The sequence below is a fragment of the Alternaria alternata genome, assembly GCF_001642055.1.
Source record: "Alternaria alternata strain SRC1lrK2f unplaced genomic scaffold CC77scaffold_26, whole genome shotgun sequence".
NCBI lineage: Eukaryota > Fungi > Ascomycota > Dothideomycetes > Pleosporales > Pleosporaceae > Alternaria > Alternaria alternata.
The window spans coordinates 405,545-427,436 of NW_017306215.1; the positions used below are offsets into that span (position 1 = coordinate 405,545).

General features: G+C 50.3%; 7 protein-coding genes across 7 annotated transcripts; 4 read left to right on the plus strand and 3 right to left on the minus strand.

The window, feature by feature from the left end:
- Window positions 1–166: 166 nt before the first annotated feature.
- CC77DRAFT_973675 (hypothetical protein) lies at window positions 167–1,146 on the plus strand. Its single transcript, XM_018535883.1, has 2 exons — window positions 167–311; window positions 364–1,146. Exon 2 carries the CDS (start codon window positions 550–552, stop codon window positions 1,087–1,089), a length of 540 nt encoding a protein of 179 aa, XP_018380803.1. The 5' UTR covers window positions 167–311; window positions 364–549; the 3' UTR covers window positions 1,090–1,146.
- A 295-nt stretch (window positions 1,147–1,441) lies between these two features.
- CC77DRAFT_1099315 (hypothetical protein) lies at window positions 1,442–3,148 on the minus strand. Its single transcript, XM_018529996.1, has one exon. The coding sequence runs from the start codon at window positions 3,050–3,052 to the stop codon at window positions 1,520–1,522; it is 1,533 nt and encodes a 510-aa protein (XP_018380804.1). The 5' UTR covers window positions 3,053–3,148; the 3' UTR covers window positions 1,442–1,519.
- Window positions 3,149–3,954: 806 nt separating this feature from the next.
- Window positions 3,955–6,580, plus strand: CC77DRAFT_465959 (ankyrin). Its single transcript, XM_018531806.1, has 3 exons — window positions 3,955–5,621; window positions 5,680–6,406; window positions 6,465–6,580. The coding sequence occupies exons 1-2, from the start codon at window positions 4,194–4,196 to the stop codon at window positions 6,256–6,258; spliced, it is 2,007 nt and encodes a 668-aa protein (XP_018380805.1). The 5' UTR covers window positions 3,955–4,193; the 3' UTR covers window positions 6,259–6,406; window positions 6,465–6,580.
- A 2,654-nt stretch (window positions 6,581–9,234) lies between these two features.
- CC77DRAFT_1066271 (hypothetical protein) lies at window positions 9,235–10,411 on the plus strand (the record flags this gene model as incomplete). Its single annotated transcript, XM_018528888.1, has 4 exons — window positions 9,235–9,270; window positions 9,322–9,540; window positions 9,602–9,996; window positions 10,048–10,411. 4 exons carry the CDS (start codon window positions 9,235–9,237, stop codon window positions 10,409–10,411), a joined length of 1,014 nt encoding a protein of 337 aa, XP_018380806.1.
- Window positions 10,412–11,143: 732 nt separating this feature from the next.
- On the plus strand, window positions 11,144–12,995 carry CC77DRAFT_1054275 (phenylacetyl-CoA ligase; the record flags this gene model as incomplete). The annotated part of the gene is made up of 3 exons (XM_018527785.1): window positions 11,144–11,358; window positions 11,406–12,014; window positions 12,064–12,995. Exons 1-3 carry the CDS (start codon window positions 11,259–11,261, stop codon window positions 12,993–12,995), a joined length of 1,641 nt encoding a protein of 546 aa, XP_018380807.1. The 5' UTR covers window positions 11,144–11,258.
- Window positions 12,996–13,231: 236 nt separating this feature from the next.
- Window positions 13,232–14,247, minus strand: CC77DRAFT_1025123 (short-chain dehydrogenase/reductase SDR). Its single transcript, XM_018526007.1, has one exon. It carries the CDS (start codon window positions 14,060–14,062, stop codon window positions 13,274–13,276), a length of 789 nt encoding a protein of 262 aa, XP_018380808.1. The 5' UTR covers window positions 14,063–14,247; the 3' UTR covers window positions 13,232–13,273.
- A 264-nt stretch (window positions 14,248–14,511) lies between these two features.
- CC77DRAFT_1099320 (P-loop containing nucleoside triphosphate hydrolase protein) lies at window positions 14,512–21,840 on the minus strand. Its single transcript, XM_018529997.1, has 2 exons — window positions 16,371–21,840; window positions 14,512–16,316 (listed from the first exon to the last, which is right to left on the minus strand). The coding sequence occupies exons 1-2, from the start codon at window positions 21,687–21,689 to the stop codon at window positions 14,655–14,657; spliced, it is 6,981 nt and encodes a 2,326-aa protein (XP_018380809.1). The 5' UTR covers window positions 21,690–21,840; the 3' UTR covers window positions 14,512–14,654.
- Between the last annotated feature and the right edge of the window lie 52 nt (window positions 21,841–21,892).

Consider the following 21,892-nt stretch of genomic DNA (forward strand, 5'->3'; position numbering starts at 1 on the left):
GAAGATGCATATGTCATGTCGATATGCATACCGCTAGTCTCACGGATGGTGAGTTGACTGTTGCAAGGCACGTGAACTCGCGGCGCGGACGTGAGGCGGCTAGAACCTTCGCCCCCACTTCCCTTTAGCGTGTATCGCAATCAGGGTCAACGCAAGATGCTGATCGCGATTTTTCGCTTTCCGACACGGCTTAAGAGCGCGGCCTGCTCGTAAGCTCTATGGTTTGCTCACTTCCGAGGAGTTTGCTCAAGACTTGTTCTGCAATTATCATTTTGTTTGTCAGCTTTCCATAAATCTCCAGATATAGGAAGGTACATCATCATAAGCAACATGGCGCCCAAATCATGTGCTAACTGCAAGAAGACAGCCGCTGATTGTGGCCTGGCAAGCCTCCAGCAATGTTCCAAATGCAAGACAACAGATTATTGTGGCCGCGATTGCCAGAAGGCCGATTGGAAGACATACAAGAAGATTTGCGCACAACAAGCCAATGCTAACGCCGGATTCCCGCCAAACACAACCCACAGCACCAACTACTCAGCACCCCGCATGAAGTCCCTTGAGCAGCACGTGCCAGATCCGTTTACGCGACTAGATGATGGCAAGTATCTGCACGACCGTCCAGAGACAGATGTCTATCGGCTACTCATCGATGCATTCCGTATGCGCTCTGAGGATGGTATGAAGCTTGAGAACAAGCCTACGCCCAACAGCATTTACACCGGGAACCCTTCGAGCATCGAACCATTCAAGAAGTTTCTTGATCAGGCGGCTACCAGGAGGGATTTGCTGCCTCCATGGTGGGATGTTGGACACCGTGCCGAATGCGAAAAGTTCGCTGAGAGCGGCGAATGGAACGACGTACGGAACAAGGTTACAAAAGCCCAGATGGTTGAGCACTATGGTGATGAGAAGGCACCGATGCAATTGAGGATGTTGGCTGAGGCAGTGTACGGTGTGGGATCGATGGGCCAGAACGGCGCAGGGATGCGCAAGATGATGCGTTCCATGGAGTCAGGTGGTCCTGGAAACGGTAACGTTATGAGCATGATGGACATTAGCAGGATGATGGGTGGCAGTGGCCGCTAAGCGTTTGTTTGAGCTGACGTTGACACATAAACTTCTATGCATCTCTGTACAAGACCGTTTGAATGTCCCCTGCGTTCGTCGCAAAAGCCGACTTATACAATCATCAAAGGGTGCAGCTCATAATTTCGTACTGTGATAGGAGAAGAATCCAAAGCGAGGGCTGATATGGGAAGTGGATATTGTAGGGCAAAGATGAGTGTAGACGTGCATACCTAGGTAGCGGATGCGATACAGACGCGTCTAGCTTGTGGAGAGGAAGGACACGTCCCTCGAGTGAAGACCTTGGCAGGGAAGGGGCACCGAGATCTGATAGCACGTGTCTGGCAAGCGCTTAGTAAGAACTGTTTGTTCTCTTACACATTCCCACAAATTGCAATACAAATCCACCGCTCGTTATCATGGATCCGTGGAAAATCACATTTATTCGTAACTACAAGACAGACAGCAACTTATTGAAATCATCAAAGACATCGTTGGCAAATTGTTCGGCCACCTGATCCTTTTCCTCTGTCTGAATCTGGTCGTTTCCGGGTTGAAAGACACCGGATATACATCTGTACACCAGGTTTGCCATAGTTTCGCCTGCCCTCTTCGCCACTAGGCTCTGGGCCATGATCTCCAGGGTTTTCTTCGTGTGCTCTGCATTATACGTATATAATTCTGCCTCCGACGGGCCACCGTCCTCTTCATCTTCTGCCTCACCAGGAAAAGACTGGTGGAAGCCCAGAGATTTGAATGCATGTCGATACGCATCTGAGATCATTTCATCTGCCAGCTCGTCTTCACCTTGTCGAATGAGGGTATCCCAGGTGAGCAACTCGAGCATGCATACACCAAGGCTATAAATATCGTGATCGATGTTATAGCTTTCCTTGGCTCGATTGTCTTCGACGCGGCGTTTTGGGTGTTGGTAAATCACCTTCGATGCTGTCGTCTCGCCGATTAGAGTTGTGGCTACGCCCTCAATGAGACGTGCATTCTGCCACCCAGCCAGAAATAACGAGGCCTCTTGAATAGCGCCGTTTGAGGCTCTCTCGAAGTTTACCAGAAGATTGCCTGGGCGAATGTGCTTATGTACCAATCCCAACTTGTGTGCCTGAAGCACAGCAACGGCTAGCTGACTGCAAAGTCGAACTCGGATATTGAGGGTGGGCTCCGGGCTTCCGTCGGTGTATATTCGACTCAAGCTCGCCAGCTCCTTGTCTGGACCTGGATGAGAGAAAATTAGTTGTACCGATTGGTCGGTCTCATCATCACGGTATCCTATCAAGTGAAGAATGTTCCAAGCTGAGAGCGCAGGGCTTAACTTGGTTGACAGTATACGCGCGCTTTCGAGTAAGGCTTCTCTTGGCTGGGTTCCATAATATCTTTTCTCAAGCACGACTTCCTGCATGACCATAGCGCCCTGTCCAGGTGCGATATAGGATGCTTTGCTCGTGAAAGAAGTCTCCCCGTTTTGGACGAATTTAGGCTTCACACCCACAAAGGAGAAATCCTGACGACTGAGAAGGAATGAAGAATCGGTTTGTACAATGGCTCGCAGGCCTATGACCTTTTGATGAAAGCTGGATATCCTTTCGTCAAGACTAGTGACCTTGGACTTGAGTTCTCGGAAAGCTGATCCCCGATGCAGGACGTAAGGCTTTTTCTCAAGCTTTATCACTGCATCTACTGCACTGGGTATGGCCTCTAGGAGTTCGTTCAGTCGCTGGAAATTTGCCGCGAGTTCGAGTGCCTCGTTCCTGCTCCGAGTCCTGTCTCTCACGATTGTTTGGGCCAGCTCCAACGCTATTTTGAGCGTTCCTCGTCGCTCCGCGAGTCCGAATGACTTCAGTCGTTTTGCCAGGACATCAGATTCTCGATGTTCCTGCCTTTTCTTGTCGATGTCGTCCCATATATCTAAGACAGTTTTCACAAACCCCACGGCACCCATAGCGAAAGCAACAATTTCGAGACCGGACATTCTGTACGTGAGTTTTACGTATTTGGAGGTGGGGACGGCGACGAGAATTTCTTGTAGATCAAGCAGAGTCAATGAAAATGAAGTGGATCTGGGTCGCCACGGAGATGATGAGGATGACGGATCCCTACTCGGTTTCAGCCGCACTTTCCCCGCAGCTATGCCCAGTTGGCTACCTGAGCTGAACTGAGCTGAGCTGACAACCGATGCGGCCCCACGGCCCGCCCGCTCATAGAACATGCTAGCTTCACGCCAGTCTTGACTAGCACTGGCGTTGTTCTGCCCCGCTTGCAGCTCACCAAACTTGCAGAGAAACATCAAGTTTCACTCTTCAGATCCTTGACCTGCTTGCGTCTCTTTATCACTTCCATGATGGAGACCTCGATGCTTCCGCCAGATTATCAGCAGGCGATTGGATGGCTGCAAGCACCTCCAGAGGGTCGGATGATATACGAACGTCATCTTGTTACATGTCCTCCCGGTACCACCAACTGGATCTTTGAAGACAGGAGATATCAAGATTGGTTGCAATCCACGGGACGAAGTACACTATGGATATTTGGGCCACGTGAGATTCCTCAAATTTCGACGTCCTGGGTCTAAGGCTAATTCCTAACTACTCACAGCGGGATGTGGCAAGTCGGTGCTCAGGTCCGTCCATCCAAAAACTGCTCGCTAATGTAATGCGCACCATTTTCTCACAAAGATCTACAGTGCATCTGTAGTCGAGCATCTACTCAAATCCAGTTCAGAGAGAATAGGACTGGCTTACTTCTTCTTTTCCTGGAACTATGAGCTTGACCCCGTCGTTGCTCTTTTTTCTGCTCTACTCTCTCAGCTATGGATCCAAATAGCGACAAGGGTGAATGGCATAGAAGAACCTCCGGTCTTCGAGGAGCTCGACCTTGGGAATCGACCTACAGTTGACGAAGTTTTCGGCCTGCTGATTAAAACGCTCTCTGTTTTCGATCGCGTATCTGTGGTCATTGACGGCTTGGATGAATGTCGACCAGATGACCGTCCCTCATGTCTTGAGCTAATCAACCGTTTGCGTCTAGAGCATCCGGACAAGCTTTACATCCTGATCACGAGTCGGCGCAATCTTGACATAGAGGAAGCTCTGAAGACATCGACACCAAGTTCGATGATCTCGTTCCAGAATCACATGACCGACCACAATATCTCGTCAATAGCTTACGAGAAGTTGCTCGACAGTATTCCCGTCGAACAGCATCCATTGGCAAAGTCGGCCCTCAGTTGGCTGACGTTCGCATTAGAGCCGCTGTCTGTCGAAGCATTAGCGGAAGCTGTTGCTCTACGCGAACATGACCTCGAACATGATCTCAAGATACGGGCTCACGATCCACAATCTCTTTTGGCAATTCTAGCCCCATTTGTTTCTCCGCGACCAGATCCATCGATTCGGCTGGATCGAGACCTGCTGAATGCTCTTTCCTCGGGTATCATCACCAAAGATGCTCTAGGAACTTTCTATACGAATCAGGACGAAGTTCGGTTGTATATGGCCGAATGCTGCATACAGTACGTCCTGCTCTATGCAAGATCGGAGGCCCGGGAAGGAAACACGAACGATCTGTCCACTTTTCCCTTGCTGCAATACGCTAGTAAACACTGGATACCGCACCTACGACAGCTTTGGGAAGTATACACGAAGGAAGAGCAGAGTAATATTGAGCAACTTACTCTGAGACTTCTCTCTGATGACGAATCACTTGATTGCTGCTTATCGGTCTACGACCCGCAGGATCCCGGTCGGGAGCCATTTACAGCTCTTTCAAACAGAGATGCAGCCATATTTTACGCAGTTCGGACAGGTATGGAAAGCGTGGTTACCGCTCTCCTTGAGAGTGATGCTGCGAACAACGAGTGTGACGACCTCGGTCGTCAACCATTACACATAGCCGTCGAAAATGACGATGCTCACATTGTTAAGGTGCTAGTCCAACACCATGCGAGTACTACTGCGGAGAATGAGTGTGGCGAAACGCCCCTTTCAATTGCTGCACTCTCAAACTCGAGCTCTGAAACACTTGACATATTGCTCCAACACACAGAACTACAAGTTTTGTCCAACTTGAACGTGAAAGGAGCGCCTTTTATACGCGTCGTTACGCAAAAAAGCACCGGCCAAGTGTTAGGCAAGCTTATCTCCCACCTCGGATTATCGGTGGAGGAGCTAAATCAGAGAGACGAAGATGGCCGGACGTTGTTGCATTTCGCTGCTGAATGGGGAAATACATCGACAATATCTACTCTTCTGGAAGCAGGTGCTGATGCGAATGTGGGAGATAAGGAGGACGACAGGCCTTTGCATCTTGCGGTTCGGTTTGATCAAGAAGAAGCAAGAGAGAGGCTGATTGCTGGCAATGCTGACCCGACACTCTTTAATTTGAAGAAAGAGACCCCTCTTGCAGAGTCGTGGACACGAAAATCGCTGGATTGGAATTCTTATCAAGTGGACATGGGGCTTGAAGCAAGCTCAAACATGAGTCGACCGTCACAAGCAGCCTGTCATATTTTGTCAAAGCAAGGGGATTGTCAGGGGCCACAAGTAAGTCTATAATCCAAACCTTTGGGATTGCCACAGGCATGAATTGATTTCTCCAAAGATAATCTTCTCCAAAACCTACGATTGGTCTCATCTTGACGGCAATGAAAACAGAAAGGCCGAGCGGAAAACTCTTCTACTTTCTCTGATGCGCGAAAAGAAGTCTCTCCAGCGCCTAGACCACCCCTTCATTGTCTCGTATCTGGGCTTTATCCAACTAGAGCAGAAGAAGTCCAAATATAACTTGTATCTGGAATATTGCGACGGTGGGGACTTAGAAACAAGGCATATTAACAGGACACAACAAAATGAAGGGCCCGCGAGCGATGACGAAGAAGACGAAGCGCTCCTAGCTGAAGCAGGTATACAAGACTCATCTGACACGACTAGCCCGGATGAAAACCCTCCCACGTCCATGAAGGCGGTAGAGCGCCAAGCCTTGGATGAAGACGCTGTCTGGACCTTGATGTACCAGCTATTTGCCGCTTTAGCCTATCTCCATTACGGCATCTCGATCTCAAAAGAGGGGGCCTGTCGCGTTGAGCATCACTGGGACACTATGTTGCACAGAGACATAAAGCCCCATAACAGTAAGAAAACATCCGAGATGATCATTCGCGGACTATTTTTCGTGTTCTAACCAGGCTCTGCACAAAGTCGTCCTGAAATCTGGGCCAAACGGCCAGCGAATCGCGAAGTTATGTGACTTGGGACACGTTCGTAACTGGAAAGCCGCCGGCCCGATGACCGTTCCCACATACAGAGGCACACGCGAGTATTGGCCACCAGTAAGCTTCGATAATGTCTCGGTCGCCGATAAGACGAGCTCATACTGATCTATTTTAGGAAATCCAAGGTGCCAGTCTCTCACTAGAGGAGCGGCACCGTCAATGGTCTACGAAAGGCGATGTCTGGTGCCTTGCAAGTTAGTGTTTTCGAGGCCCATAGCTTGATTTTTGCTCTGACAGTCTATCTCAGAGTCTCTTATAGAAGTCGAAAAAGATTTCTCACCTGGTCCTGGGATGCTAGAGGTTTTCGAAGGATGCTCAGTCGAGCTCCCAGAAAGGCGATGGAGCAGTCTCTCCGCATTGGAACACATCCACCAGTACCGAAATTTCTTGCGTGAGCCTTTCACATCCTTCGAGAAGTTACTAGGCGGAAAGCCACCTGGATACGAGTATCAAGCTTTCCTTCAGATAATGCCCATACTGGACACCTTCGCGCCCTACACGCAAGTCACCAAGACACAGCGAAGGAAACTACTGGATAGACTTACATTGCTTTTGAAGGATGGTCCAGGAGCCATGCATACTTTTCAAACAAACTCGCGATCGTTGCACCTTGCGGTCTTACTGAATGAGGAAGATCTGCTGAAGCGGCTGCTCTCTAGTGATGGACAACAGAACCCTGACGAGCCATGGCCGAAATCTAAGTGGACAGCTCTTCATCTTGCCGTCCAGCAAAACAAACTGGAGTTTGTCGAATTGCTCCTAGAAGCTGGTGCCAACGTGAACTTGGAGGACATGCACCAAATGAAGCCTCTGTTTTATGCAATAACAGAGGGCTATAGCGATATCGAATGGCGGCTGCTGTCACCCACTAAGGAAAGACTATCTCGGTCGTCAATCTCTCTTTCCACATCAAAGGAAGATGTTCAAAGAAGAAAGCATAGGTCAAGAGCTGTACAGGCCTATCGACAATCGTGGAGAAGATATCCTACCATCCTGTTCCCTTGGAGGATGAAGCGTAAGGTTGCAGCAGCGCCATCTGTGACCTGAGCGAGGTCAATAATGCACAGTCTCTTCCCAAGCATAAGGGCGCTTGGTTGGAATCGATCCAGGAGATGGCTCCGGTCTTTGTGGTACTTGTGCTGTACAACATAGTTTCAGAGATGGGGTCAAGAAGAAATGTAAAAGAACCATTCTCGATGGAGCTCGCAACTTCTGTGACGACGGAGACAGATCTAATTTGGCTGCATCTGCTTGAAGAGGCCGAGATTAGAGGCAAAATATCCAGAGTGAAAATCCGATCCTGCCGCTTATATGGCAATGGATAGTGTATTGAGAGACTCAAAAAGTGGCTATATTGGGTGAGGTCCTTGGCTGTCACCAAGTACATTCTTCGTAAAGGTGAGTCTCTTAAGCCATCTAGTGCATCCGCGAGCGCACTAAGTGTCCTGTGCCTGAGGTCATCCACTACTCAGATACCCCAGATAACGATCTAGGTGCCCTTATACATCTTGATGAAGGTATAAAAAGGTCGCCGCGCTCGTGAGGTCTAGTGTTGCGCTGATCTCATTAGCGCCTATCAGCGCAATATCTACCTCGCAATACCCGATCATAAATCCTGCAGCTGCAGCCCGCAGCATCTATCAAGAAAAGATGTTACCTTATTATGGAAGCTTTGTTCCTCGTTCGGAACGATGCTTGCCCGACCTCTGTCAGTTGCCACCCCTCCTGTTGATCATGACGATCTCGCGTGCGCTAGGCGTTTCGCACGGGTCTCATTGGCGCTCGATCGCGTTTAGATCGTCTTCAGCCTTTCAACAGCAGCCCCGCGTTTCTGTTCAGGGCTGATGCTGACCCACTGCCGAGAGCGGCTCCGTGGACAGCCTGGCACAGATAACCATTATCCTCGCTCACTTAGACTCGCATCTTCTTGGATCTCTTGTCGGTGGTAGGAAAGACTGCACATGTACACTGTTGTTCACTTTTCTGGAAAGTGTTAGCTCAGAGAAGATCCACGTTGTCAAGCGGAATCTAAACCTGCGCCGTCTCGCTGATCAATAAACTATGCCTTACGGTGGGGATGCTCGCTTGTAGAGACGGGAAGTCTGAGCGACCAGAACAGCTTCGTTGCAGTTGTCGTCAGGACTCACGAGCAGAAGGAAGCGAAACATGAAGGATGACGAGACAAGATGACCAACTCGAGGGCGCAATTGCAGCACACATCCTTCGAGTATCCGCTACAAGACTTTGAGGGGCATTGGGGTTCACTAGGAGTACGACTGATAACGGCATTGTTTTAGAGTTTCAAGCACTATTCTAGCGCCTCCTTTGCTGAGCGAGGGCACCCCACGCTCACGCTCACTCGTGGACCTTGAAAAGGATAGAGCAGACAGATCTGCAATATCCGCTTTTCCCAGAAGGTACAATTCGCAAGGTACGCGGCTCGAATTCGAGGCGCATTGTGGATCTTGCACCTATCCAACAACATCACTATAACCGAAAACATGATAGAGTTGTTCAGTTCGCACGATCAACGCATGGACCTGTTCACTTGAACACTTACGGCAGATTTCCCTTAGTGCGAGAAAGGCATCATTCGCTCTTGAAACCCGACACTGTGGGCATCGACTTCGTTCCGAGCAAAGTTGAGTAATATCAAAAAGGTTGTGAGGCGGGATTGCCATCTCCTGCATTGTGCACCCTGCGTGTCTGCATAGCCAAATGTACCTCCTTCACAGGTGGTCGATCATACCTTGATGGCCTTGAGATCAGCCCCGATATATATATCTGTGGGGCAGATGTGATCCACAGTTACTCGAACAGTTCATTTCGAAACTTCCTGTTCACCTAAGTTTACAGTCACTCTTTTCACAACCAGCAAAGTAACAATGGCAATCGGACACCGTGCCACACAGCTGATCCAGGTATGTGTCGACTCAATTCTCCTAATGAACACGTCTGACTAGCACACACAGATCGAGATAGCATTTCAGTGCATGGCCTGGATCGTTGTCGCCTTGCGCATGTATGTGCGCACCTTTGTCGTCAAAGCCTTTGGCTGGGATGACGGGTGGATGATTTTTGCTCAACTGATGCACACTATGAACTCAACGTGTGCCATTGGAGGTGCACTTACTGGCACTGGTCGACTTATGAAGGATCTCACTCCTGGAAGCATGGAGATGGCACTTAGGGTAAACAAACCTGTTCAATCTGTGTATTCAGCCGTTCGTGGCAATGACTAATCCAATCCAGTTTTGGTGGATATGCTACTTCACATATTCCCTATCCATGATCGGTGCCAAGGTCTCCGTTGGCCTGTCACTGCTCCGCTACATGTCTGTCACCCAGAAGGCCTTTCGATTTATTACCCACGTCATCTTGTACACCAGCGTTGTCATGGGCTTGATCTATGGCCTGCTGGCTACTTTCCAGTGCAACCCGGTGGACTACTTCTGGACACGAGCCCTGGGTGAAACGGGGACTTGTATCAGCATGAACACCATCGTCGCATTGACGTACCTGATGTCTGCCATTTTCGCGATCTGTGACTTCAGCATGGCCTTGCTGCCGGTCCTCCTGATCAAGGATCTGAACATGAGCCGCAACTCAAAGTTCGCTCTCATCTTTATCATGAGCATTGCATGCATGTGAGTAATTCTGCCCTTCTTTCCGAGAGTATACGAGTAATGGTGCAAAAGTGCAAGCGCAGCGGTCATCATCCGTCTCGCCTACGTGCCCACTTTCAGGGACCCCGAATTCCTCTATGCCACCGTCCCCATCGCTATCTGGTCAGAGGTCGAGATGGGCCTTGCAATCATTGCTGGTTCATTGCCGACCCTTCGGCCTCTATACCGCATTGCTGCTCAGAAGTTCAGCTGGAAGACAAACTTCTTCAGCAACCGTTCCAGATCATACAAATCCATGGATCCCCACAGATTGGATGGAACCCCAGTTGGCAGTGCCGCCATCGATAGGAACGAATTAAGCATCAAATCTTACTCAGAGTCTGAGCGGAAGATCTTGAATGTCGATGTTAAAGAGTTCGTAGTAGAGGGCCATTAGACATTGATTAGACGCAAGTTTACGGGCATAACCTAGGTTACACATATACAAATCGACTATGAAGGCGATGGCAGAGTCTAATCAGGAGATGCGTGTCTGAGTAATTTGATGAAGCGATGATAAACGCGCATTCAGCTTTTCGTCCAAGTCGGCCAACTCTGGTCCGCCGCTCCTTCGGCTCTTTCACTCGTTATTGAAGCTGTGGACCTTGAGTACACTCTCACCATCATGACCCAACGAACAAAACACGCTTCTAGACTATATCATCGGCCTTGTTATGCGGATCCCCCACCTCTCTCAGGCACACATCAGAAGTCAGGCCGAAACACATGTTATCACTAGCATGTCTTACTTGCAACATTACGCACACCATCCGAAAAACACTCCGTAGTCGTACAAAAGAAACCATGCTGACTTGTCGTAACCGCGATCTATCCGAGGTGTTCCACAGCTGGGATGATTGTTCAAACTCGCCGCAGCAGATGTAACTGGCCAACCTGATGTTTACAGTATATTGTTGACATGTCAGCAAGTCGCAGATGGTGAAGAGTTCGTGGGGTTCGAGTTTACTAAACGCTCGGAACTGTGCGGAGGGAAGTGTGGGGTGCGTTGTGCGCACTGCGCGGCACGTCGATCCCTTCCGAGGTCTCTCGGTCTCGACTAATCACGCTTGATCGCCGCCGTTGTGCCCCTGATACGCACGTAGCTACGGCCATCTACGCGAAACCGATGCGCCGAACTAACGCGTTGTTTGAAGGCCCTACATAAGCATGCTGATGATGGAGCTTCAAATTATTACGAGCCGAGTGTTGTGGTATAGTCATCTCTTTCACCTGTCTCCTCCACAATGCAGATCGAGTCGCCTCATCCTAGTATTACGATCCCAGCTGCCGATATATGGTCATTCTTCCTCGAGCGGCCTGATCGCCCTTACCCTGATAACCATGGTTCGTGCTCCTATACGCTCTTCCAACGGCACCTGACAAGCTCGCAGTGCTATTCGTAGACGTCGTCACAAATCAAAAGCTCACATACTCTCAACTCCGATGGAGTGCTGAACGTTTCGGGAGCGGCCTTCAGGAACAATGGGGCTGGCGCAAAGGTGACGTCCTGGTCACGATGACGCCAAATCATATCGATATCGTGCCCGCTATCTTCGGAACACAACTTGTGGGAGGCGTTGTGTGTCCTCTTAACTTCATGTACACGGTCGATGAGCTGGTATCTCAATTGACGTCTTCAAAAGCCAAGGGACTGTTGACAAACACGACATGCCTTGATGTAGCATGTAAAGCGGCATCAAAAGTCGGACTTCCTCTTGATCGTGTCCTTTTGATTGGAAATTACAAACCGACGACAACAGCTGTTCGGCACTTCTCGACTTTGAAGAGCTCGTCGAGTGTGGAGCCAGTCACGATCAATCCCAAAGAAGACCTGGCGTATTTAGTGTACTCGTCCGGAACCACGGGCGTTCCAAAGGGTGTTATGTTGACTCACGAAAACATCAACGCAAACACTGTCCAAAAGCTTGCAGCAGATGGCCATGGTCCGGACTGGAGGACAGATAAGAGTATCGGTTTTCTACCCATGTACCACATCTACGGTAAGTATGGTGTCCTCGCTATCTAACGTTCGCTGATATGAAGATGTAGGCATCGCCGCCCTGATCTTGGCACCTGTTTTCTATGGTTCGACCGCGTATGTCATGCAAGGTTTCGACCTTCACAAGTTTTGCGAGACGGTTCAGAACGAGAACATCACGATAGCATGGATTGTTCCACCTGTCGCATTGGCATTGGCAAAGGCGCCGATAGTGGACCAGTATAACCTCAAGTCACTACGCGACCTGCACTCCTCCGCTGCTCCAGCGCCATTGGAGATCATCACCGCAGTGAACAAGCGCATCGGCGCTCCTGTCCGGCAGGCGTACGGTCTGTCCGAGGCCGCACCAGCTGTATGCTCACAGCGTATCGAAGATTGGGACAAACCAATGGGTACATCCGGACGCCTGTTACCCAACATGTCAGCAAAGCTGATGAAGGATGGAAAAGAAGTGGACGCTGGCACCGGAGATGGCGAACTGTGTCTCAAGGGCCCAAACATCTTCAAGGGATATTACAACAATCCCGAAGCTACGGCTGGGGCGTTCGACGCGGAGGGGTGGTATCATACTGGCGACGTTGGAAAGTTCGATGAACATGGAAATCTGTTCATCACCGATCGCCTCAAGGAACTCATCAAGTACAATGGCTTCCAGGTTGCGCCCGCAGAGCTCGAAGCACTCTTGCTTGGTCATCCAGCTGTCGCTGATGTAGCTGTTATCGGCGTGTATGATGCATCACGAATAACAGAGTTACCGAGAGCGTACATCGTTGCAGCGCCAGGGTACAAGGGTGATAAGAAGCTGGATGGTGAGATGCATGAATGGTTCAACAAGCGCGTAGCGCCGCATAAGAAGCTCAGAGGTGGAATACGGTTCGTAGAAGCAGTGCCTAAGAGTAATGCGGGCAAGATACTGAGGAGAGTACTTGTTGAACAAGCGAAGGCAGAGGAAGCGGAGAAGGCAGTCAAGGCTCGCTTGTAGTATCTAAGGTCTCATCATTAACCTCTATAGAGTTCAACAAAGAGTTTAGAACAATCATATCCATCCCTGATCAATGTGCATGTGGCCTGATATGCCATCCGTTTCTTGGTCTACCTTATCTACGAGGTGAGTTTTGACATCTTATACAATGCGATAGCTGTGACTCCTCATCCCGGGCTAATTGTAAAATTCTGAAAAAAGCGTATTGTGTCTAGAACACATCTTCGCATTCGTATTGTGCACATGCGTGAAAGCGCTCGATTGACGTCATTATTGATCTACAACTTTGTAAATAACGTTTCCTTCATCGCCCTAACGTCCAACTCCTGCGTCCAAGTACTCCTCGGCTGCGTATGCAAAAACCAATACGTATGCGCCAGATCTCTCGGCTGAACGAGATGCGCTTCCACATCTGCCGCCTTGTCTTTCTGTCCTGTCCTTTCCCATTGCCGCTTCATCACTCCTCCGATCAGCTTGCCATCGACCGGACCATCGACGATGATATTACAAGCATGGATCCCCTTGGCCTGGTACTCGCGTGTGATGATCTGGCACAATGAGCGCAGTCCAAATTTCCCTGGCGAGAAAGACGCTAAGCCTGGCATGCCGCGCAGCGCACCCGTAGCGCTGGTGAAAAGGATAGTGCCTTTGCCAGCTGCAAGCATATCTGGAATCACTAGTTTGCTTGCCCAGAACGCGCCGAACAGGTTAATCTTAGTGAAGTTCTCAAACTCTTCGCTCGTGGTGTCGATAAGAGATTTTCCGTTGACGCGGCGTGCGCCGGCGTTGTACACGAGCACGTTGACAGGACCAAGCTCTTCGCGAATGCGTTTAAACGATGAGATTACCGTATCTTCGATGCGCAGGTCTGTGATGTAGTAATGCGCTGTGCCGGTGCCGACGTCGCTGTCGATGTTCTTGGCCATGGTTTGCAGGGCTTCTTCTGTCCGCGCGAGGAGTGCGACGACGAAGCCTTCTGCTGCGAAGCGGTGAGCTACTGCTTCGCCGATTCCTGGGCCTGCGCCGACGACGGCGATGACGGGCTTGTTGGCAGCGTTCTTGGACATGGTGGTCGAGGGTTGTGTTGTGGGTCCTGCAAATGGGGGATGTCAAAAGACTAGGTAATATCAAGTTACGGCAGTATAGTGCTATGAGTGCGCCCAGGCGTTGTCAAGTCTTCATGTGTCTCACATCTTGTCCTGGAGATGGGTAGCAAGATATTAACCACCGCAACTTTGTTGTTCATGGGTTGTGTGAACCTAGCGTTCATGATTAGCTTCAAAGCGGGGGCGATGCGCGCCTCGGAACCTCGGGACGGTTCAGTAATCGGGCTACCGTACGTATCGGCGTCACTACCAGTGTTAGCGCAATGTATGCCGCACCTTTCACGTGAGCATTATCGTGCTCTTCCTTTGACATTGCTTGTTCTTATTGATGCATTGTCATCGGCATATGCGTGGCATGATGCGACCGATATACGTCCAAAGTATTGGAAGCATGTGTTGCGATGGACGGACGTAATGATAGATCCTTCAAATATATTACTGCAATCACCTGTAGCCACCAGCGCGCATGTGCCTTCCGCAACACGAACTATCTAATGACGAAGGACATCGATGGACAGTCAAGCAAGCACCGGCTTTCATGAGACCTGCCTCTTTAGAAAGATGCCGAATCAACATAACTATCGGAAAGCGTATGGCTCCCACCCGCACACCTGTATCCACTAGCCTGCTTGATCCACGTGTAACCCATTGGGCATCGACCCAATACCTTCAGCTTCTTCTGCCTCTCCATCTCCTTTTGTCGCTCTCTCTCGATAGCTGCCAACTCCTCGTCGCGACGCCGCCTCTCCAGTTCAGCTGCAATGCGCGCTTGCTCTCGGATACGCCGCTCTTCTTCATCGGCGGCGGCTTTCTCCGCACGGATAAACTCCTTGATACGCTCTTCGTACTCTCGCTTCTCTTCTTGCATATGACGAAACTCGCGCTCTTTAGTGACCATGGCATGTTTGTCGCGTTCTAGTTGTTCCCATACTTCGTCGGACACGCCTGGGTCGCGCTTGGCTTTGAAGATTGAATCGAAAGGGTCTTCAGGCTCTGCTGCAGGTTCAGATTTCTTCTCGATTGGTTTCGGCTCTTCTTTTTGCTTGTCCATATCGATCACAGTCGGTGGCGGGGCAGTACCCGTGTCAATATCTAAACCTCGCGCCGTTGGCGGTGCCGGATTCTGCGTCTGTGGCTGCGGCATTGGTCGTAGAGGCATCGACTTGTCGAACCGGTTGGTACCAACAGCGGCGTTTCGTCGGAAACGTTCGTCCAACATCTTTTCCATAGTACTGATGACAATGTTTTGTGTGAGTATGATACTAGTAATCGGACGTACAGCCGTAGAAATAAGTGCCTGAAATATGTTTTTCGCGAGCGATTTGACGTCGCGAGCGTTACCCCACGATTCCAGTACCGATAGTTCGCGAAAGAGCTGCAGCAGTTGTTGCCATAGTTCCGGTGTTGGCGGATCGAGGACCGACAGGTCGAGTGGCGCCTTCTTCCTCATCTTCTGTAGAACCTTGACAAGAAGCTTGAAGCATGTCTCCGGGTCGAGATGCTTGAATAAAACCGTTTCGGGGAAGCGACTGCTCAGGCCAGGATTCATGCTCATCAATCGGTCGATGTCCTTGTCGTAGCCTGCTAGAATGACTACGAGTCTTTGCGCGAACTTTGGCTTGGTGAGGCAGTCAACCAGCTCATCCATCGCCTCAGTGGCGAATCCACCTTCCGCGAGGCGATAGGCCTCGTCGATGAAGAGAACCTTGCCCATAGCCTTCTCCATAAGCTTCTGCACCTTTGGCCCAGTCTGACCTACATACTGTCCGATTAGATCGGTAGCAGAACATTCTTCCACGCTGGCCTGGCTGAGAAAGCCCATATCGTAGAAGATCTTGCCCATCTTTGCAGCCGTGGTAGTTTTGCCAGTCCCCGGAGGTCCCTTGAAAAGGAAGTTGAAAGGTAGCTGTTCTCGAGCATCCATATCGAGAGCTTTCAGGGTCGCAGCGGTGTTTTGATAACCCTGGAACTGTTTAACAAGCTCCTCACATCCTACCACGTCTTGGAAGAGAGCAGAAATCTCGGTGGCTGCACGTTCACCACGGTCAAAATCTGGGTCGAAGTCAATGGCTTCAAATGTGCCAAATTGCTTTACTTTCCCAGAAGACTTGTGTTTCTGGTGTAAAGCCTTTGCGCGATCCAGGATAATGTCGACTTCGCCTGCGTTGCCGAAGTTTGGGCGGTTGCGCGCACGTTGTACGACTTCCATGGCGACCTGGAAAAAGGTATGTTAGCACGAGTCGGCATGTCGCCTGATCTTGGACTCTACCTTCTTAGCTTGATCCGTAGCATCAAAACCGATACCCTTGAGCTTGGAGTCAAAAATTTGACGAATCTCAGTGTCGTTGAAATTTTCAAAGACGAACGCAGACTCTAGTGGAAACCGTCTCGCAAGGCCAGGATTGACGTCCCGAAACATCTCTTCCATTTGGTCCTTGTATCCCAACAAGAGTACGCATCGGTCTTCACCTGCAGTGCTCTGGACTTCCGCAACGATGGTGTCAATAACTGCAGCTTTGTAGGGATCACCAGCAGCACCACTAGCCAACATGTAAGCCTCATCAACAATGAGAACTTTGCCGATAGTGGACGCCAAGATGGCTTTCGTGTTAGCTTCGGAGCCTCCTAGAACACTACCAACAAAGTCCGCTGGGCTTTTCACGACGACTTCTCCGTTAGAAAGAAGCCCAATATCGGCCAGAATGCGCCCATAAAGCTTTGCTACAGTAGTCTTGCCTGTTCCTGGGGAGCCGATGAAGCAGCGATTAAGCGAGTACTGGATAATAGGCTTCTCTTGCGTTTCGAGCTGGTAGTTCGTCTGTATCCCGTCAAGAAGAACTTGTACAGACTCCTTGACTGATGACAAGCCGGTAAGCTTCTGCAGCTTCGTCCAGGTAGCGTGATTCTTGAGCACTGACGAAGGTTCTGGTCCAATCAAATCCTCCTTCGTGAGAAAATGGTCATTCGGCATCTTGCCAGCTCGTCTCTCTTTCCGCAGTCGCCTTGCCTGACGCTCGGTGATCTGTGCGATCTTGTTCTGGACTTCACGGGCGTTACCGAAGCCATCACGTCCCCGGCCCCGGCTGATGCGCCTAGCAGTGATACGCACGTAGAGTCCGTTCATACCGCCTTCAATCTTCATGCGCCCGCGATACTTTTTGTCGATGTACTGGCAGAAGATTTGTTGCAACTCGCGGTCTTCGTAGTCTTGGAACTCCATTCGTATTGGTATACGGCTTGGGATGCCTGGATTGTGAGCGAAGAAGGCTTCCATCTGCTTGTGGTAGCCCGCCAGTACAAAGACAACTTTGCCGGTCAAGTTCTCAATCTCTGCAAGCAGGTAGTCTAATACTGCTTTACCACCAGGGCTGTTCCCAGATACCAATTGATATGCTTCGTCAATAAAGAACACGCCGCCACCTTCTTCGAGGATCTTATCGATCGAGGCTTTGCAAGCGGACACGCCGTCATTTGCGAGAGCTGATCCGGAGCTCTCAATGAAATGATCACCCGGCAGAGCTCCTACTTCGGCCAGGAACCTCGAGTAGTACCTAGCCACTGTTGTTTTTCCTGTTCCAGGGTTTCCCAGGAGGGCAGCACCAAAGCGCTCTGCATTAAGCGATACCCCTTGGCGCACCACCGTATCCACTTTGGCCTTAATCGCGAGGAATTGTTGCTTGACGGACTCAAGTCCTATCATGGGTACCAGGGAATCTAGAGCTTTATTTTCAGCACCCTCATATCTCTTTTGCCACTCCCAATCATCCCTGGCTTCGCTCTTGTCCCAACTGGGCTGCTCCTGGTCTCGATCTGGCGATGTAGGTATGGCGTTAGCTGCAGTCTCGTCGCGGTGAGGAGAAGCCGCGTTGTGCGATGCAGAATCCCTCCGTAGCCCTGGATCGCCGGTCGACGGCGACGCTGTTGTTTCGGATGCTGGAGACGTTGAAAGTGGTTGCTTTCTGGTACTTTTGATCTTCTCCTGCAGATTGCGAAGATCTTGCTTTTTCTGTTCGAGCGCTTGCTGGCGGTCTCTGTCCTCTGCCTGCTCTTTCAGCACACGCTTGTGGTGCTGGATCTCTTCGTCGATCTCAACTAGTCGTGCCTTATACGCGCGTTGCTTTGCCTCTCGCTCTTCGTTTAGCTCGTGTTCTCGTTGACGCTTCTTCTCTTGCGCTCTCACTTCAGCTTCACACTTGTGGCAATGTACCGCGGCTTTCACATGACACCTTCTTGAAGTCTTATGATTGCTGGGACAAGTCGAAGAGATGATGACTTTGCAATCCATACGCGAGTGATCCTGTAACTGATGGCATCGGTGGGGGCAAGCATGAAGGCCGCAGTTGAGTATCTTGCCACATGGTTCAGAGCAACCGCCATCAGGGCATACCGTATCAAAGTGCTCTTTCTCGGTTAAGAGAGCAGTCTTTTCTGGATGTTGCTCGCATTTGATAGGGAAACCGTCGTAAACGTGGCCATCTCGCTTCAACTGATCCATGAGCGGTACCCATACTTCCTTGCCTTTGTGACTATTCATGAAAGTGTTTGCATTACCTATCATGATCAAAGCATTCCGTGCTCGTGAAAGTAACACATTGACACGCTGAGGAGAAGACATGAAACCGATGTCCCCGGTTTCGTTACTTCGTGTGAGACATGCGATGACGATATCGCTCTCTTCACCTTGATAGTTGTCGATAGTTGATATGCGAAGCTTGCGCTTGGATATGTTTGCACTAGCTGGTGTGACCAGACCTGCTTGAATCAACTCATGAGAATCCAAGTCGTTCAAAATGGGATCGTTCTCCTTTGATAAAGTGTTCACTAGCAGGTATAGCTGGCCCAGGTAAGGTGTCAGTACCACGATGTCTTCCGTCCCATAGCCCTGCTGACCAAGATATCGCACACATTTCAGCACCATGTCAGCTTCATACAAGTTCTCCTTACTGGAATTCGCGCCGCCATCACGGCGGTCGGCAATCTTGATTGCGTTGAGCTCAGGACGTGAATGTGACACGAAGATGACGTTGCTCTGGAAGCCGCGTAGATCCGGTCGACCCTGAGTCTTCTCAGCATCTTTCAACTCCGGATAAGTGAGTGATCTGACGAGAGATGAGATCTCGGGGCGCATACGATGCTGCTTGCGAAGGGTGGTATGAGGGACTCCACTAAGCACCAGACGTTCGAACAGGGAAACATCGAGATCGTACCCATCTCCTCTCTCTACAGTCAAGGCATAGTTGTTGACTTTAGGCCGTAGCTGCTTGTGATCACCGATCAGCACGAGTTGCTTCGTGGTCGGAGTTAAAGCTGTAAGTATATGGCTTTCCAAAATCTCTCCAGCTTCTTCCACCAGAACTATGCCAGGTGACGCCTTACGAATATCGTCGTTGTACATGGCAGCTGCCGTCGTAGTGCACCCTATGATTCGTTTCTGACCAAGGACGTGGAAGTTCTTCTCGCGAAACAATCGATCGATCTGGGCACGACACTTGTTGTACTTATCGGCAAGCACACTAATTTCAGCGACTCGTTCTTCAAGGATGGTCTTGTTCCACTGCGCCTGAAGATCACATCGGATCTGTGGCGGGACATTCCAAACGTGAGGATAGGTCTGCATCGTGTGGCTCGAAAAGACGCCCGCGTCTTCACCTTTGAGCCATCTCTTGACTAGATAGTACTCATCGATGCGCCTATTGTTTTTCCCCATCATCGTCATGCCATCTTGGTTTTCAGGCACGACGAATGCATCGAAGTATTCTGAATCATCAGAGAACTCCAAGAAATCGAGAAGCATTCGTTCACTGAGCCGCGTAGAAGCAAAGGATGCCATCCTTGTGACTAGCGCGTCATGATAAGACTCAGCTTCCACCTTTTGGTCTTGAATTGAAGTCCATGTTTGCGCAGTCATTTTGTAGTTGTTCGGCTGTTCTCTGATGCTGAGTGCACGAGTATTGGCATTCGATTTCGATCCTAGTCGCACAATCGAACTAGCCGGGATGCCAGCCTTTTGGATGTCTTCTAAGAATTGGTCCAGAGCATGATTCGTGTATGTGAGTATGAGCATTTTCTCCTTCGTCTGATCGTGTAATATCTTTGCGATGAGTGCGCCGATGAAACTTTTACCAGTTCCTGGTGGGCCTTGAATAAGGCTAACCTTCTTCAGTAGACCAGTCAACAGAGAATCTGCCTGGGCTTGATCCAGTTTGATGGAGTGACTACTTCCAATGATGTCTTGAAGGTCTTCTTCCCAATGGTCACAGATGGCATTGATGGTCTTGGTCGGTTGGATACCAGAGACTGTTTCAGCGGAATTTGGAGTGAGGCTGAGGAGCTGATCCTCCAGTGGCAGCTCGGTCAAGGACTGGAGACGTTTGAGAATAGGTTCATACGCAAAAACCGCGGTATCCACTTGCACAAAGCTGAGGTCCGCTGCGAGCTTACATGTCATTAGCACTTTGCCAAACGAGCTAGCGTCGGCTACACGCAGCACGACGATAGCAGGTTGCTGAGCAAGAAGGTCTTCATCACGGTCTACAGTTGCAAATGCGACAATATTGCCATTGCTAATGAGGCAACCGAGTGACTGGTGTTTCAGGACGTTCCTGTTGTCGGCGAGGTACTTCTTGCGAGCAGCGCCCTTGACATTACGTAGCTGTGGAATGTCGTCTGGGCAGGAGAGTTTTAGCGAGCAAGGCTTGCGTTTCGTTTCCGGTCCGCAGTCGATACCAGCATACTTCAGGTGCTCGAGGATTATCTTCCGTCGTCCTTTCTTCTGACCACTAGCGATCTGAAAATCGTTGCGCAGTTCGCCCAAGAGATCTTCACGAAGCAGGCGAAACTGGTTGTCAATATGAGTCAGCCCACGACTCTCCAATGGGGCAGACGCGATAGAATCTGCGCGTCTGTAGAACGGATGTTCGGAGCATGCGAACTCGTCTGGCGTTGGTAGGAGCTTGATCTTATGGATCTGAGTAAAGTCGTTGTCGTGTCGCCCGCCCGGGCCATCGGCGGAATCATCGGACGTGCTGTCTAGGACGTGTTTGATCTTCTGACCGATATTGCGGACATCTAGGGAGTTCGAGTTGATGAATGATCCATTGTTAGTGACACGCTCTGCAATGTCGCGCACGTCTGGGATGTCCTCCGAGCGGCTGTATAGCAGCTCCAGTAAGAGCCACGCGAAGGCACGCGTGGCATCGCTGGAAAGCACATGAGCAATGTGTGCCTCAACGAGTGTGTTCCAAAATGTAGGTGGTTGTACAATTTGTTCGAGGACGCGTTGCAGAAACTGGCCACTGTAGAGTTGCTTGACCGATGGCTCGGCGAGTCGGAGGATGACGGATGTCGCCAAGCCGTTGAGAAACGTGCTCTCACGTGTCAACCTAAATGCGACAGAGACCGCCGCTAACCCTGCCGGAGACGCAATCAGGCGCTCCACACACTTCGAAGCGTCCTCTTGAGAATAGAATGCCTCCAAAAACCGATTACCATCGCCCACCGTCTTGATGTCGCGATTGCCGTGAATGACGGCGTTGAAGAGCTTCGTCAACCCCGCGGCTCGCTTGGCTGTCGCCTCTTGGTCCGCCATATGTAAAGCTCGTATCGTGTAAAGTGTCACTTGTCAAGAAAGGCTGAGATCTGCCAATATTTGAGGATTCTACGAGGGAGATGTTTGGCCTTTTTGAGCTTTCAAAATGGATAAAAAGGATGTGACACTAAACCGCAGCTCATGCGTGACGATTCTCTGATAACGGGCTGTGCGAATGATTGGAAACCAGTCGCAGTTGATGT